Source organism: Phyllostomus hastatus, unplaced genomic scaffold (genome assembly GCF_019186645.2).
Source record: "Phyllostomus hastatus isolate PE091 unplaced genomic scaffold, TTU_PhHast_1.1 phas_contig_402, whole genome shotgun sequence".
Taxonomy (NCBI): domain Eukaryota; kingdom Metazoa; phylum Chordata; class Mammalia; order Chiroptera; family Phyllostomidae; genus Phyllostomus; species Phyllostomus hastatus.
This window is the reverse complement of record NW_025333873.1, coordinates 7856655-7873675: the sequence shown is the minus strand read 5'-3', so window position 1 is coordinate 7873675 and position 17021 is coordinate 7856655. Positions and strand designations below refer to the sequence as shown.

The 17021-nt window shown below is 43.2% G+C and overlaps 1 protein-coding gene across 1 annotated transcript in view; it reads right to left on the bottom strand.

The window, feature by feature from the left end:
- Positions 1-13898, bottom strand: part of LDAH (lipid droplet associated hydrolase) — a 75384-nt gene extending 61486 nt beyond the window's left edge. The window contains exons 1-3 of the mRNA XM_045844584.1: positions 13798-13898; positions 8904-9059; positions 670-813 (exon numbers count right to left, since the gene is read on the bottom strand). Of these exons, the coding sequence (XP_045700540.1) occupies positions 670-813; positions 8904-9057 (298 nt within the window). The 5' untranslated portion in view covers positions 9058-9059; positions 13798-13898. The remainder of the gene's footprint in view (positions 1-669; positions 814-8903; positions 9060-13797) is intronic.
- Between the last annotated feature and the right edge of the window lie 3123 nt (positions 13899-17021).

Here is a 17021-nt window from a genome sequence, read left to right as displayed (position 1 = left end):
AAATGATTGCCACAATCAAGTTGATTAACACATCCATCACCTCACACCGTCTAGTGTCAGTGCCTGACGCGAAGCTTTTGATTAAGGAGGCACCCATTTCCAGAGACGTACTTTGAAGAGACACACAGCCAGCTGCAGGTCACAGCTACCGGCGAGCGACCCCCACCCATGGAGGTCCCTACTCTGCAGAGTCTTTTGAAACCCACGCCTGTTCCCTTCTTTAGTTACCCCGTGAGCACCCCCACGATCTGCACGGCTGTTTATCACTTCACCGTTCTCTAGAAGTGGGGCCCAGGGCCTCCTGAGAGCAAGGTCCACGGCTAAGGACCGTGGTTCACAACAATTCTCTCCGCGTTCCTTTCAGGAAGACCCTGAAGATGTAGGGATGGATCCATAAATGTACAGCTGGTTACTAGCTGGTAAACAGAGAAGGGAAATCCCAGACAAATCATTTAATCTGCTCAAAACGTTACAAAAAATTACTTGTAGAAGAATGAAAATGACCCTACAGGCCCTAAAATCACCAAAACGTGGCATCCTGGGCCTAATGCCACCAGCAGAGGTTCCCACTGGTGTCGTGCAGCTCTGAGCCTCAGCGGGCTTTCCAGAGACGTGGACACTCACTCACTCACTGGCTATAAAGGAAAGCAGGTGTATATAAAGACATACCATCTGGGGTTGCGAGAATCTTCTTGTCTTTGGGAGCCACAACTTGCCCGGCATGACTGATAACCCAAACTGGAAAGCGTCTGTTTGTTGCAGAGTATAAAGCCTTTGCAAACGGCACATAAAAGGTAGAAAAACCCGGGTTGCCTAAGAAAAGAAGCACAGACCTTAGATTAACCACAGCAATCAACTCATATAAGATGATGTGCAGACAGGAAAAGGTTTTATTTCTCCTTAGCAAATCTAGTAACATTTACACATGCGCCTCAAATTTAATATCCTTTATAACTTAAGTCTGGGAATGATCGCTTAGAAAATTTCTGCTTCTGCTTTGTTCTCCAACTGTTTCAAATAAATTCTCCCTCCCAGTTCCTCAGCTTAATAAATGGAACCGCCAGTCATAAACCCCAAGTCCTAACACCAGGAGTCATTCTTGGCTTCTCCTTATTTTCCACATCCAGTTCACCCACCAGTTCACCAATAAGTCCTGTCAACTATGCATCCAAAACACATTTCAACTCTGCCCCCCTCTCTCCATTCTTGTTATCACTTCCCACTGAGTCTCCCGAACAGCCTTCTAGACAGGACTGCATCTCGCCCCTTAGGAGTCCATTCTTCAGAGTACTGAGAGAGGCGCCTTCAAACCTCAAGTCAAACCAGAGCCGGACCCTACCTGACCGCCTTCCAGTGGCCTCCTGTGGTCACCCAGGTGGTCTACAATCACTACACTACTTGTAAGGCCCTTCGAGATCGGGCTATGCACAGTGGCCACGCTTCATGGAAACAAATGAGCAAAGAATCGTTCACAAAGAGAATTTTAAGGAGGCAACTGTTTCCTTGCCATTTGTCACAAGTATTTGTATTGTAAACAGATGTTTAGTTTGATCTTTTGGGGAAGAGACCAGCAAGTAATACACGTGGATTTTTCCGTGTATGTACAGAGGTATTTTTGACATGGGTTTGCTACAGAGAAAGAACTGATAAATAAACTTTTTATTTATTTTGTTATTGTTTAATCCTCACTTGAGGATATGTTTATTGATTTTACAGAGAGAAACATCGATGTGAGGGAGAAACATTGACTGGGTGCCTTGCATGGACCTGCAACTTCTTGGTACACGGGACGATGCTCCAACCAGCTGAGCCACCTGGCCAGGGCCATACAGAATCTTCTTAAAAGAGTCAATCTGATCTATCTTTAGGGGGAAAAGACAGTGAAATGGGGTTTTCATGTCAGGATCATCATTTGTATGTCTTCACAGATACTAGTTCGTTTCCATCAATATCTACTTCTCCAATCAATTTATCTGTTCTTTATCCTATTAGATTTTCTTCTCTTGCATTCACAGGACATGGTTTTGCTGCACCGATTTCTTCTTTGTTGTCCGTATCTTTTAGCTTCTCAGATGTGTAGTGTGGCAAAGCGGATTAGGGCAGACTCTTGAGCCAGACTGCCTGGGGTGGAGTCCTGGCTTTGCCACCTACTCTTTGACCTTTGGCAAATTATTTCACCTCTCTGGGCCTTGGTTTCCTTGTCCATAAAATGAGGGTAAAAATCACACTACCTCAGGAGAGAACTAAGCGAATCAATATACTCCAAGTACCTAAACTGCACCATACATAGGGCCGTGCAAATGTTAACTGCTCATACTTGTTATCACTGTCTAGCCACGATGATGACATATGACAGCCTTACCACTGGCTTACAGTGTGGCTTACACAGCCACATTGCTATTTTGCTTCTCTTGCATTCTGACCTAATGACCCTAATTCCAAATACTTTTTTGGGGTGGTGCAGGTGTCGTCTTGTTAAATAGCTGAAAGCTTCCTCAGATGCAATCACACGCTCTTTGCTCGGCAGCCTGGCCACCTGCAGCTGGAGGAGGAGGAGGGGAGGAGGGTGTGCCGGGATGGGGGCCGTTCCATCCCTGGTGGGTGTGGACGCCACTGTTTCATTGTTCCGTGTTTTATATTTACATCTTTGGTAAGTGTGGGATATTTTTGAGTGTAAATTACGAAGTAGCAATCCAACTTCTTTCCAAGCAATTAGCCAAGTGTCCCAAGTCCGTCATTATGTAATCCACTCTTTCTGCATTGATTTAAAATGTCTTCTGATCCAATACTGAATTCTTACATTAGCTTGCTAATTCTGATTCCAACTAATTCCACTTATTTTTTTTCCTTTTCTCCTCTGCCAGCACCATACTGTCTCAATTACTACACTGTGTTTTTAACTGGTAGGGCAAATCACTTCTCTTTATTTATTTTTTCCTAAATAGTCCAGGCTGGTCTCATAAACTTTGGAATGATTTTCACCAGTTTCAATTTTTAAAAACCTCTTTGGAATTCAGATGGAAATTTCATCTCAATTTACATTACTTTAGAAAGACTTGGTATTTTTTTTACATGATTGAGTATAACCTCAGAATGTGTTATGCCTCATATTCAAATGTTTCCTGTTTCTCAGTAAAGTTCTATAGTTTTCTTCAGAGGGCCAGAAAGTACTAACAGTCAATATTTTTAAGTGCTTATAACTTACGACAGGCAGTATGTATGTGTTTTACACATATTAACTCTTATCTCCACATGAGGTGGTACTATTATTAGTCCCATTTTATGGATGAAGAAACTGAAATATAGAGCGGTTAAGTACCTTGCCCAAGGTCATGCAGATAATATGGGCTCAATCCATATTTGATTACTGAAAGACTATGTAAAAGAAAGCATTAACACTGAATCTAGAAAAGAACGGAAATCACCTGGTCTAGGCTCTTCTGCGTGGCCTGTGTTAGTCAATCTCACAGCAGCCCTGCAAAGTAGCCACACTATCATCAGGGATAATAAACACACAGCTGCTTGCTCAGTACTGGGCACACAGTAGGTGCTGAATAAGTGGCAGCTATTATTACTATAATTATTATATTTAAGAAATTTATTGAATACATTTGACATGTAATGTTCTGTAAGTTTAAAGTATACAGCATGTCAGAAGCGGTCTAACCTCGAGGGGACCCAAGGATGACAACTACATAATGTAGATGCAATAGGCACAATGACGGGATATATAAAACCAGTGAGTGCTAGATAACGAAGCTGCTATAAAACATTTTTTTCTCCTTACCTCTGGGTGAAAAAGAAAGAAAATTTTATCCTTCACGACAGCATGGGTGGACTTGGAGAGCATTATGCTAAGTGAAATAAGCCAGTCAGAAAAAGACAAATACCATGTGATTTCACTCATATGTGGAACCTAATGAGCAAACCAAACAAGCACAATGGGGACAGACTCACACGTGGAGAGCAGGATGCCAGCTGAGGGTGGGGAAGTCAGGGGGATGGAGGGACTGGGCAAAAAGGAAAAAGGACTCACGGACATGGACAACAGTGTGGTGATTGCTGGGGGAGGGGATATAAGGGGACTAAATGGTAACGGAAAAAATACAATAAAGATTAAATTTTTTTAAAGCAGCTTTTTTTTTTAAGATTGTATTTATTTATTTTTAGAGAGGGAAGGGAGGGAGAAAGAGAGAGAAACATCAATGTGCGGTTGCTGGGGGTCATGGCCTGCAACCCAGGCATGTGCCCTGACTGGGAATCAAACCTGCGACACTCTGGTTCACAGCCCGAAGATTAAATTTTAAAAAAAGCCTGAGTTCTTTCCCTTAATAACTACAAGATCTTAAGCAAATCCTTTAAACTTTCTGATTCACTACTTTATCACCATCAAGCAAATGATAGTGCCGACTACTCCATGTTCATTTATTCTAGTCAGTACTACAGCTTCTTTTACACGTTCTTTTAGGTAGCAATTATTTACTGACCACTTACTATGTGGACATCACTGCATTAAGCACAGGACAGAGAAGGACCCCTTTGTAATTTATATTCTAGTGGGAGAATGTATAACTAAATAAGTAAAGAAGATAATTCAAGAATGTAACGACTCTATGAAGGAAATAGAGAAGGAAAGAGATTAGGGTAGCCTGAGAAGAATGTTTGAGAAGCCGGCATTTAGCTAAGACCCTAAAGATGAGAAGTCAGCCCTGTAAGGATCTGAGAGGAAAGCAAAGTAGGATGGGAGAAGAACAGGTGCAAAGGTCCTTAACCAATAAAGAGCTTGGTTCTTGAAAAAAGAGTCCATGTGGCCAGGAACATGAAGATCCCACTTACAACAGAAGTGGGCAATGTAAGGCAAAATGAGTACCTGTCATTGCATACTTCATCACTTACGTGTTACGGCTTATGTTACATGTCATGAACCACGAACAAAACTTCTGGCTAGGAAACCACACAGAGGCTGCGGTGATCATCTCCAGATCTCAACTGTCAATCAACTCATAACTGTTCCATGATATAACTGTACACCTAATGCCTTCCCGTTAACCTTGCAGGGGCCCAAAACTTCCACCTATCGAGTTAACGTGGCATAGCACCTGTACAGAAGGTTGTCACAAGGGCAGAATTTGGGCTTGTCCTTGCAGGCTTCTGCTCCATCTCTAGTCAGTGTGCTCACAAGACAAGACATGCCACATGGTTCTACTACCCCCGCACGACCACCTGAGAATCGTAATGACCCAACACGTTCTACAGTGAGCTCTCAAACCACCGTCCTCTGCTCAGTTCACTACTTAAAGAAAGTCCAAGGATATCGCTACTTATCAGAAATTCTACAACCAAAGTTCAGTGGAAAAGATGAACCTAAATTACAAGTTCTTCAATCTGTGGATTCTAGCATATCACTCCTCACTATCATTACTAATTTAAAAGTGATGAATTAATTTTGCTAGCTGTAAAAGCAAAGTGATTTAAAATGAAATGTTATGTCAGCCTACCAGAGATGGATTAAACATGATGTCAATAGTGGTTTGACAATCCTTGAAATACTGTCATCCACAGTACAAATAGACTAGGCCACAAAATTAAAAACAAAACAAAACAAAACACACACACACACAACAATCCTGGATCCCGCAACCCAATGAGCAGCACCAGCCTGTAGGTCCCATGAACGCCAAGGAAGAGGGCCAAGGGCAGCCGTGAGAATAGAAGGGCAAACATAAAAGGACACTAGGACACTACATGTGACCCGAAAATGTCACAGTGCTATCAAATAACGACAGTATAAAACAACCAGGGTTTTGAGCTTCCCTTTCTCCGCATCCTAAGCCTGGCTCTCCCCTCTGAGGGACCCTCTTCCTCTCCGGCCCCTGCAGCGGGGACCTCACCACTCTTGAACACTGCACGCACCTCAGTGACAGCAAAGGCTCCTGGGATACCGTGCTCCTAGCACCTGGGAAAATGCCCGAGGGAGGAATGCCTCTGGGGGTGGGGGGGAGCAGAGTGAGCAGTCTGCTCCTCCTGCTTGTTCATCTCACCACAACAACCCCTCCTCCTCTAAGACTGAGGCCATCTACTGCCATCTAGCAACGTTTTAGTCAGCCTCGCGTATTCCCTGAAAACCTTCACTCTTAGCTGGCAGTTTCACCTGCCATGCCAGCACGAGGGCGATTTCAGAATCTGGGTGGACTGGCTGAGCCAACAGCTTTGTCCCATAATTCAAACAGTTCCGCAAGCCACACCCGTGACCAGGGATGTGCCCGCCAGTCCCCCGTCAGGCTGGTTCAACACAGATGGCCCCGCCCCCGGGGTTTCTGGTTCGGAGGGTCTGGCATGGGGCCCGACAACGGGCATTTACTGCTGGTCCTGACACCAAGTCTGGGAACCACAGGCCTCGATCTTTTCATTACCTGGAAACGGTGACCATTCAAAGCATCCCGACTCAGATGGCTCTTCAGCCTGACCTTCTTCCCTTTTGGACCTCACCCCCGATACACCTGCTATTCGACCACGGTGCTGCTCAAAACCTATCTACTCGTTTTTGGTTGACAATTCCTTTCGTCCTGCATATCTGCTATTCTCAGTGCCGACCACTTTCCTCAAAGCCCCACCCACCCTCTGCTATCCTGAATGTCAGCGGACCACCTCAACGCTTGGTTAACAGAGGCCACAGAGGCTGGGAGGCAGGAACCGCTCCAAAGACTCCCTTCCCCTGCTCCATGTCAGCGAACAACGTCATCGCCTTCATTCTGGACTCAGGAGGAGATCCCTTCTCCAGTCCAGGGTGCTGTTTCCACTCATTTTCTCACTCCTGCATTTGGCTGTGGCCTCCAAATCTCTGGTCCATCAGACAGCACTTGTCATGCCTACGATTGCAAACTCTCCCTCGCTCGTGGCAGAACCCATGCATTTTTAGTTCCAACAGATGCCAACAGATCTGCTCCTCCACCCAGAAGACTGTTACATCACGGCGGAAGACTGGACGTTTACTTCCAGAAGAGGCGGAACTGAGGACAGAGGTGGGACCGTGGGAGTGGGACTCTCAGCCCGGCTGAGAACAGAAGCACCAGGCTGCGAAGACATGAGGTTAAGTGTTGCTGAACACCGAGACTCTCAACCTCCTGTCCCTGCTCAGCACACACGTCAGCTCACTGCCCCCCGCCCCCACCGCTCAGCCAGGATCCCGGAAGGTTTCTTCCTGGGGAAACCGAACAATCCAAGAAGCAGCTACAGATACTGAAAGCTGGAAATTCTCCAATAAAATACTGGGTCCCTACCTGTCACCCCAAACAGAGGATGACCTAGGGTGACGACCAAAGTCACACGTCCTGCCCAGAAAGCCGGTCAGACCAGGATGGCGGGTCACCCTGGGCACACCTGCTGACGAGCCCTGCCTTTAAATGCAGAGCTCCTTTCCATTTTTTTGTGTCTTTCTCTTAAAAACAAAAGGGCAGTCAAGGATCACCAAGCATCCAGAGAAAAACAAACACTAATGCAAACAGAAAAAGTAACACAGAAAAACTCTAACAAATGGAAGAAGCCAAGGAAAATGAGAAGATACTCACAGAGTAGGAGACTATGAAAAAGGGAGAAAGGAACTCTTAGGATGAAAGTATATGAATTTCTAGTTTAAGGGGTCCACCAAAACCCAAGTGTAATGTATGAGAAAAAAAATTCACATCAAGGTCTTTCACTGAAAAATCTCAGAATTTTAGAACAGAGAAAAGATCCATTTTTTTTTTTTTGGCTGGGGGAGCTTCACATACAAAAGATCAAAAATCAGAATGACATCAAGACTTCACAAAAGCAGCTCTGAATCCTGGAAAACAATAAAAATGCCCTTCAAGTGTTAAGGAAACATTATCTCCAACCTAGAAGTGAAGACATTTTCTGACATGCTAGATCTTTAAAAGATTAGTTCCTATGCACCTCTTCTCCAGAAGCTACTGGGGATGTGCTCTACCCAAAATAAGGGAATAAACCAAGACAGAAAATACGGGACCCAGGAAACAGGGAATCCGACCCAGAGGAAAGTGGGAGAAATCCCCAGTGTCCTGTGCGGCAGCCGGGGAGAGCCAGCGGCCCAGAGGGGGGCCAAAGACCAGAGAGTTCTACGAGACAGCGCACCAGGAAAAAGCAAAACTGACAGATTATTCAAGGGCATTGAAAATATTTCTTTTTCACTTCTAGAGAATAGTTGTAGGATAAATTAGTGATAAAAAACATAGGCAACTAAAAAAATGAAAGAGATAATCATTAACCCAGAGAAAACAAACAAAAATTTACAAGGAAAGAATGTAACCATCATAGCCCATAGACTTAGCTATATGAGTGACACAGTCTAATGTAATAAAACATAATATGCTGTAATACATATTTACAGTTCCACTTTTAATCTTTAAGGCTGATATATACATTCAACTTACTTACAACTCAGGAAGTGCTATGAACACCCAGTCAGGCACCTACCCCTAACATTCTGTTAACAATGATCCGGCACAAGTCACAAATGACCCAGCTGCCGAGTCCCAGAATAAGTCAACATTCTACTTATGATCATCTTGAAATGAGACAAAGAAGTTATTTAGAAGACTTTGAAAGAATATTTGACAGTTCTAATTATTCTAAAAATTGTGAAATTTAAAAAATTACAAAACTATATGTATAGTATACTTATAATTGATATATATGTATACACATACAAACATATATATTAAATAATATAATATAATATATAAAAATGCATAGGAAAAAAAGCCCAACCACCCAACTACTAAGGGTGGTTATTATCAATGGTTTGAGTGATTTCTTCCCTTCCATAAGGTCTACCAAGTTCTCTTTGAAATAAAAAAGAGTTGTAAGTACCTACATAATCTCCCCATCCAGACTTCTACACTTACCAGTGATAATGAAAATAAGCAGCTTAGGCCTGGTGACACTTGGGTCCTTAAAGAGGTTAGTCCAGGGCCCGCATTTTAGAACCTGGGTTTCAGCTCCACCACATAAAATGAATTCCTCATGCACGGGAACTTCTTCCTTGACTTCTGAGTCCATTTCTAAATAAGGGAAGAAAAACAGTATCAGGAGTCACTAAAACGTAAAACCTTGAGCCAAGGACAATAGTCATGAGTAAACATGGCAAATTTCAACATAGTCGGAAGGAATGCCCTGAGGAGATGAGGGAGACAGGTGACCATCAGCTGCTGTGCATTACAGGGTTGCGAACCCACCGCCACTGAAACAAACCACAGACTGGGAAGAAACGGTCCCGGTGGCTTGGTGAAATAAGACCACAGAGGAGGAGGACCCACATAGGAGTGGGATCATATGGTATTTGTCTTTCTCTGAGTGGCTTACTTCACTTAGCACAATGTCCTCCAGGCCCACCCACACTGTTGCAAAGGGTAAGAAGTCCTTTTTAACGACTGAATAGTATTCCTTTGTGTAAATGTACCACAGCTTTTTTATCCACTCAGTTACTAATGAACTTCGGCTGCTTCCAAATCTTGGCTATTGTATTCAGCAAATAGTGCTGCTATGAACGCAGGGGTGCATGTGTTCTTTCAAATTAGTGTTTCGGGTTTCTTCACAGAAACGACCAGAAGTGGAATTGCTGGGTCAGAAGACAGGTCCATTTTTAAAAAATGAGCTTAGGGCCCTTGCAGTCTTGCTGGAGGCCGACACCTGCATCCAGGGCCCCTCGGAATCTGCCTGGCCTCTGCCTGCCGCTGCATCTCTGGCCTCTCCCATGCAGCCACTCTGCCCTGGGAGCCCACCCGGAACGAGACCCCTAGCATGTGGCAGTGGGGCTGGCTGGAAGGGTGCGTATGACGCCCAATCCCGCTGGCCCGCTGACTTGGGGTGCCGACCAGCAGCTCTGCCAGATTTGGAACCTGCTCCTTCTTCCAGCTTTTGCAATCCATTCTGCTTCTTGAAATGAGTATCCTTCTACCTCGACCCCTGAAGCCCCACTTTGAGGAACTGGGATTTACCACCAACAAAATAATGAAAACCAGCATTCATTCAGAGCTAACTTTTTGCCAAGTGCTTAACATTTTGGACATATTTAATCCTCACTACCATTTTATGTTGGTGGTGCTTTCATTTTCCTCATTTTTCAGATGGAAGACCTCAGCCTGAAGAGTTCAAGCAACTTGTCCTGGGTGATTCTGGCGCATATTGTTAGTTTTCCACATCCACTACTAACTACTAATAAATCTCCACTCTCATGTTCTTTCCCTTCTCTGAAAACTGAGACCTTCTGGGGAGCCACTAGCACCCTGCGTAGTTCACAGGTAAGTATATCCCAGCGTGGAAGCTGTTAGGCCCCCTGGGGCAACAGCAATCAATGAGGGCGGAACACAGCGCATAAATGGCTATTCCCTATCTGTAAGCTGGGCAATTCTGGAAGGTGACCTCTAGCCTTTCAAGTGTCCCAGAGGAATCAAGCCACTCTTGCTGCAGCAATGATCTTGATCCTACACCCAGAACTCGGCAGAAAAGGGGACACGAGGAAAACAGCACCACCAACAAAAACTGATAAAGAGCATCTATGGAACACTTTTAGATCACATTATTCTTAATGATGAGATATTGAGTGACCTCTCAATACATTTGGGGAAGAGGCAGGCAGTCCACCTGCACCCTTCCTAGACAGCATTATACTGGCAGTCCCAGCTGCTGGAATAAGGCAATCACAAGTAAGGAAAATCATAAAGATGAAGCAGGGAGAAATATAACTGCCTCCATCTGTAGGCAAATGTTCATGCAGAAAATTCTACAAAATCTACAAAACATATAGTATAACTAGTTTATCCAGACTGTGGGGTAAAAAGTTAATACAAACAATCTTACCTTTATATAATAGCAGCAAACAATGGGAAGATTAAAACAGAAAAAATACATTTATAATAGGCCCAGACCCATAAATATTTAGGAATAGATTTATCAAAAGCTATGTAACATTCTTCGCTAAAAATCACAGAACACTGATGAGACAAATGAAGAAGACATGAATGATGAGTAAGCTGTACCATGCTTACAGACCGGAAGACTCAATATCATTGCGGGGCTCACTCTCCAAAGTGGATGTATAGATTCAGTGCAACATAGATAAGAGGTCTGGAAGGACTTTTTATACGAATAGAGAAGTTGGTTACATGTGGCTATGAAAATCAGCTAGAATAGTGAGAGTAACTTTTAAAAACAAAAAACTCGGCAGATTGGCACTACCTGACTTCAAGACTTACCATAAAACCAAGGTAGCCATGACAGTATGGCGCTGGTGAAATGACAGACATAAAGATCAAAGAAAGGGAAAAGATAGTTCAAAAATAGATCCACATATGTATCGGACATATGCATATCCATATATATTTCTATATATACATGCAAATTTACTTTGGATGGATGTTAAATGCAATCTGTTACCTGGAAAACTTCACACTATATGAAAGTAATGAACAATAATCCCTATTTCATACCATGCAGAAAAATTAACCCAAATCTATCACAGATATGTACGCAGAAGACAAAACTATACCATTTTTATGGCTAAATATGTGAGGAAATATTTGTAACTTTAGATTAGGCAAAACATTTTTAGATAGGACAGAGACTCACAAAAATAACAAGTAAAAATGACATCGGACTTCAAAACTGAAAACATTTGCTCTTCAAACAAACAGAACATCTAGGACACTGGAAAGGAGAACATGTTACATCAGAAAATACATAATCATAACAAAAGGTTATATATGGAACAGATAAAGAATTCTTAGAATGAAATAAAATAAAGCAGCCTAATTTTTTAAATCAGAGAAAGCTTTGAATATGTACTTGAAAGAGGAGATATACATATCACTAATAAGCAGCTAAGAAGATGCTTAACACCATGAATCACCAGGGAAATACAGATAAAAATAACAAAAAATACCATCATAAAACCATTAGAATAGCTAAAGTTAAAAAACAATGCCACAAGACACAAGCAAAGGATCCAAGATGGTGATGGAGTAAGTGGATGTTACACTTACTTCCTCCCAGGCCCAAACTGGAATTACTGCTAACTACAGAGCAATCTACCTGGAAAACCAACTGAAGACTAACTGAACAGAAGTCTCCTAACCAAGGATTTATAGAAGAAGCTACATCGAGACTGGTAGGAAGGACAGAGAGACATGAAAAGGGCGGGCCCTGCTCCCGTGGGTGGTGGCTGAGATTCTGAAAGAATATTAGCAGCTGCAATTCCTGTCCAGATACCAATGGTGTAGTTCAGAGAACTAGAACAAACATTCCAAAAATGTATATGGAATGTGGTAGAGCCAGCATTTGAACCCGGGTGTCATGTTCTTTGTTTAAGAAAATTTCATTTAAATGGATCAATGACATATAATATGCTAGAGTTTTAAATGGTTATTTTTAATCTTTTGCGTGTGTCATCTCTACCTCTCCTCGCCTCCATGCACATCACCTCTAAACCTATGTTATTAACTCAGTACAGTCTTCCATAATTTTCTATAACCACATATACATAAGCATGTATATACATCCTAATAAATGAGTTGTCAGTGTTTGAGAAATAGGAGCATATTATACACACATCTGTGCATTTGTTTCTATACTTAATAATACATGAAAATCCTGCCAAGTCTAATCTTGTAACTCTAAGTCACCGTTTTGAATGGTTGTATAATGTGGACACACCATAATTCGCATGGCCATCTCCCTGTCTGTTGACAGGGACTGTTCCTGGCATACTCGTAAATCCCCATGTTCTTTCATATATCCACATATAGCACTTTTTGTTTCTAAAGGCCAGATTCCCAGGTGTGGAATTACGGGGTTGAATTTTAACAGGCGTAGCCAGATTGCTTTGCACACTCTAAGAATCACATTTCCTCTAGGAATCTAGCAAGCTATCTAGCAATCTAGCAAGATTGTATCTTTCCCTACAATCCTACCATCAATGAGTAGTACCATTATTTTTAATTCTTGTAGTGTTAGGGTATGAACTCTCATTCTTTAATTTGCATTTCTCTGACTACCAGTCTATTTGAACACCTTTACATGTTTGCTAGCCCTCTGGACTTTCTTTTCTGTGAATTATTAATTTTTATCCTTTGTCTGGGTTCCAAGTGGGTTATTTATATTCATCTTATTGGTGTGCAAGAGATCTTTGTATACTGCTTATAGTCACCATATTCTGGGCTCCTATTTTTTCTTTATTTATATCGAATTTATTGGGGTGACATTGGTTAATAATTACACACGTTTCAAGTGTACAATTCTCTAACACATCATCTGTACACGGTATTGTTTGTTCAACACCCAAAGTCAAGTTTCTTTCCATCACCATTATCCCCCTTTGCCCTCCTCTACTCTATCCTCCTCCCCGCCGCTTCCTACTGGTAACCACCGTACAGTTGTTTGAGTTTTTTTTCTTAGTCCCTTCCCTCTGACAGCTGTCAGTCAGTTCTCTATTCGATTGTCTATCTATGAATCTGTTCCTATTTTGTCTTAGTTTATTTTGTTCATTAGATTCCGCATATCTGTGAAATCATATATATCCAGTATTTGTCTTTCGCTAGAGGAGCGATTGCTGGGCCGGCAGCCCCAGGGCCACCCGGACAAAGTGGTTCCGGACCCCGGAGCGGTCGCAGCACTGTGGCTCCGTTACTTTCGCCCCTGCGGGCCGTCCGCCCGAGGACAGCGGGGGCTCCGCGCGCAGCCAGAGAAAGCAAGGGCTCCGGCCCCCGCACGCCTGCCCGGCCGTCCTCCCCCTTGCAAACTCACCCCGAGAACGGCAGGCAGAAGCTCGCTTGCTCGTCTAGAAGGCAGCGGGCTCTACCACGACCGCCCTGCCAAGGCGACACCAGGTCCGGAAGTCCCGGGCCCTCTGACGTCACAGCCCCGCGACGCGAACCCCCACGGGGAACCGGCGCCTCCGCACGCGCGGCTTGCGGCGGGTTGGGTGGTCCTTGACCCCTGCTTGACGCCCGTGGTCCACGTACAGCGAGATCCCAGGGAGGGTGTCGCGCTGCTGGAACTTTCCCCTTGCATTTGAATGTCATCCCTCTCTGATTTCAGTCCTCCGTGATATACTTCCGGCCTCCCTTCTCGTTTTTCCCATTTCTTCTTCTCTTTTTCTTCTGCCCGCTTTTCTCTTCCTCCTTTACTGGTTGCATCTCTTCCCTTCCCCGCAAACACAGGGAGGGTGATTCTCAGTTGACTTCCTTAGCATTCATATAGCCAGCCTATGCCACTTCACACTTCGGCAAAATGCAGAAGATGCCTATTATGAGGTCGTTGGAACATGCCACACCCAGACTCCATGAAGATGCAGGTCATTTTCGTCTTGTGAACTGTGGCATCCGTATATGTCTGTACAAAAATGCGATGGTGAGTGTGACGTAGTTTTATAGCTAGGGGGAAAAGTAGACAAGTATAGACCAGCAGGTCATCAGTGACTGTCGCCTGCGCGCAGGAAGGAAGACTTCTTCCTTTTGTATTCAGCATCGCAGTGATAATGAACCACCATCCCACCAGTTTTGGGAAGTAGACTGGTGCTCCTCTTCATAACCTCTCCCCCTTTTCAGTTTTAATTTCTAAATAGGATAGATAACACAATGAGTTTAGAAAAAGCTACTCACTGTCCTAAGAGCCTTTCATGAATTAACTCAAGTTTAGTTCTCACAGCTACCCATTGATGTCAAAATTAATATGTGACCATAGAGTCTGAAAACATAGACAAATACACAAAGTAAATGAGTGATTACATTGCATGGTATGTTTGTTCAAGGTGCTGTGCCTTGTTACTAATGCACAGTTCAGTGTGCGCGAAAATTGGGGTGAGTGTTATTCTCAAGCACAGCATTTCTTTCAATCCTTGCATATGCATTTGTGATGTGTTCTCTTAAGTGATTTATGTCTGATTTCATTACATAAGCCAGTGCCTGAACAAGTAACCCAGGGGGTTCAACCTTAGGGAGTTCAGCCTAGCTGGAAGAATGTAGCTTATAGTCTTTCACGGTTGTAGCCCAGTTGGTTGCTTGGGGCTGCAGACCTCAAAGTTCCACTGAGGCTGGAGAATCCACTGCTAAGCTCAACCATGTAATTGGTGTCCAACACTGTTTCTCACTGGCTGTTGGTCAGAGGCTGACCTATTTCTGGGGCATCTGGGGACTCATTATAAAAGCCTTTAGGGGCTGACTCAGCATTTCATTTATCTAACAATGTCCCTAGAAAGATGCAATGTGGGTTTTCTGATTATTTAGCTTCATTACTGGGTGGCAAGACAATGTATTGAAAGAAAGCTTCAAAATATAAGTAGAGGTTTGTGTAGAATAGGCTCATTATGGAACTCTAAGGAATGTAGATGACAGTAGGAGAGAGAGTTTTGTTAACAGGTAATATTTAGACATTTACTATGTGCCAAGTTTTGTGCTAAATGTTTAACATAGGCCTAGAAGGGGAGGAGAAGTTTGAGGACAGAGTTCAGGATGATAGTTTCAGATAAATGGTCCCCTTTTTGCTCAGTTCATAAAGATCCATGTCTGAGTCCTAAGAAGCAGAAAGAAGTCATTTTCTCATAAATCTATGAGGGATTTTGGGGTGCTAAGGCAGTGCTCCTTAGGAACCACTGCAACGGAGTATAGCACCAAGGAATTCTGCCTCTTGTTGAGCAGAGAAGCCCCCAGCAGAGCGCCGTGGGTGTGAGATGATTTCAGGGGACTGTTCAGCACATGTAGCGCGTGTAGGGAGGAAGTCACAGTGGAGTGTCAGAGCCTTCTACCACTTCATGGGAAACACTGTGGAGGAGGAAGAGAAGAAAAATGCTTGCATTTCTGACATGGCCCAGATAACTCTGCAGGGACGATTGAAGACAATTCTTAGAAACTGTCGTAATGGTTGGGGACCATTTAATGGAAGTAAGAGAGTAGTTGGGGCCACTTTGCAGGAGAGATGGAAGGCCCACAGTAGCAGTGAGAGTGACACAGAGAGATGGGGAAAGCTCAGATGTTTATGGTGCGAAGGAATGTCTCTGGTGGAAGTTATGAGAATGTCAGAAGGACCTGCACTCAGCAGTAAAATACACTCCCATCTTCCTTACTGTTCCATTCCAGAGAAAGTTCAAATGATTGTTTTGGACATCCTTGGAATCAGGATATGTAAATTGAAGATTATATAAAAAGGAACAAGAGGAAAAAAGAAAAAAGAACAGAAAATAAGAAAAAAAGAATATTTTTATTTTAAGACTCTCAAGGTCATTCACCATATATAACGTAGCTGTATTTCCAAATGTTTTGTTTTAATCTGTCAATATAATCCATTTGTCCCCCTCAATGAAACCATACCATGAAAGAAGCTTTTCATGTCAGGGTAGGGTACAGATAAGAAAAACATGTGAGGTGTTGTTCAACTGTCTCTATAAATTAAAAAAAAATAGAGATTGGTAGTAGGTACAGATGGATATTCCTTTAGAGGACAGTATGTTCCCATTTTGTTGGATTCCTTAGAAACTGCTCTGTTCAACAAGGTTTTGGTGAGCTATTTATACTGCTACAGTACTTTTACACATCATTCCTTATTTTTTTTATAGAGTCTTTATATTCCCCCGTGAAATAAATCAAAGTATCTTTTCATATCCTCAACCTATCCAACTCTTATAGACTGAATAATGGCCTCCAGCATCCGAATCCCTGGAACCTGTGAATGTGCTACATTACATGACAAAAAGGACATCGCAGATATGATTATGGTGTGGTAAGGATCTTAAGTTGGGAAGATTATCTTTGACTATTCAGGTGGGCCCAATGCAATCATAAGGGTCCACGTAAGAGGAAAGCAGGAGGCCAGAGTAAGAGACCATAAAGTGACAATAGAAGTGGAGGGAGAGAAAAAAATATGACAGTGGGAGCAATGGTCAGAGAGAGAGAGAGAGAGAGAGAGAGAGAGAGGCAGGCTATGGTGTGCTTTGAAGTGGGAGGAAGGGGCTACAAACCAAGGAATGCAGGCAG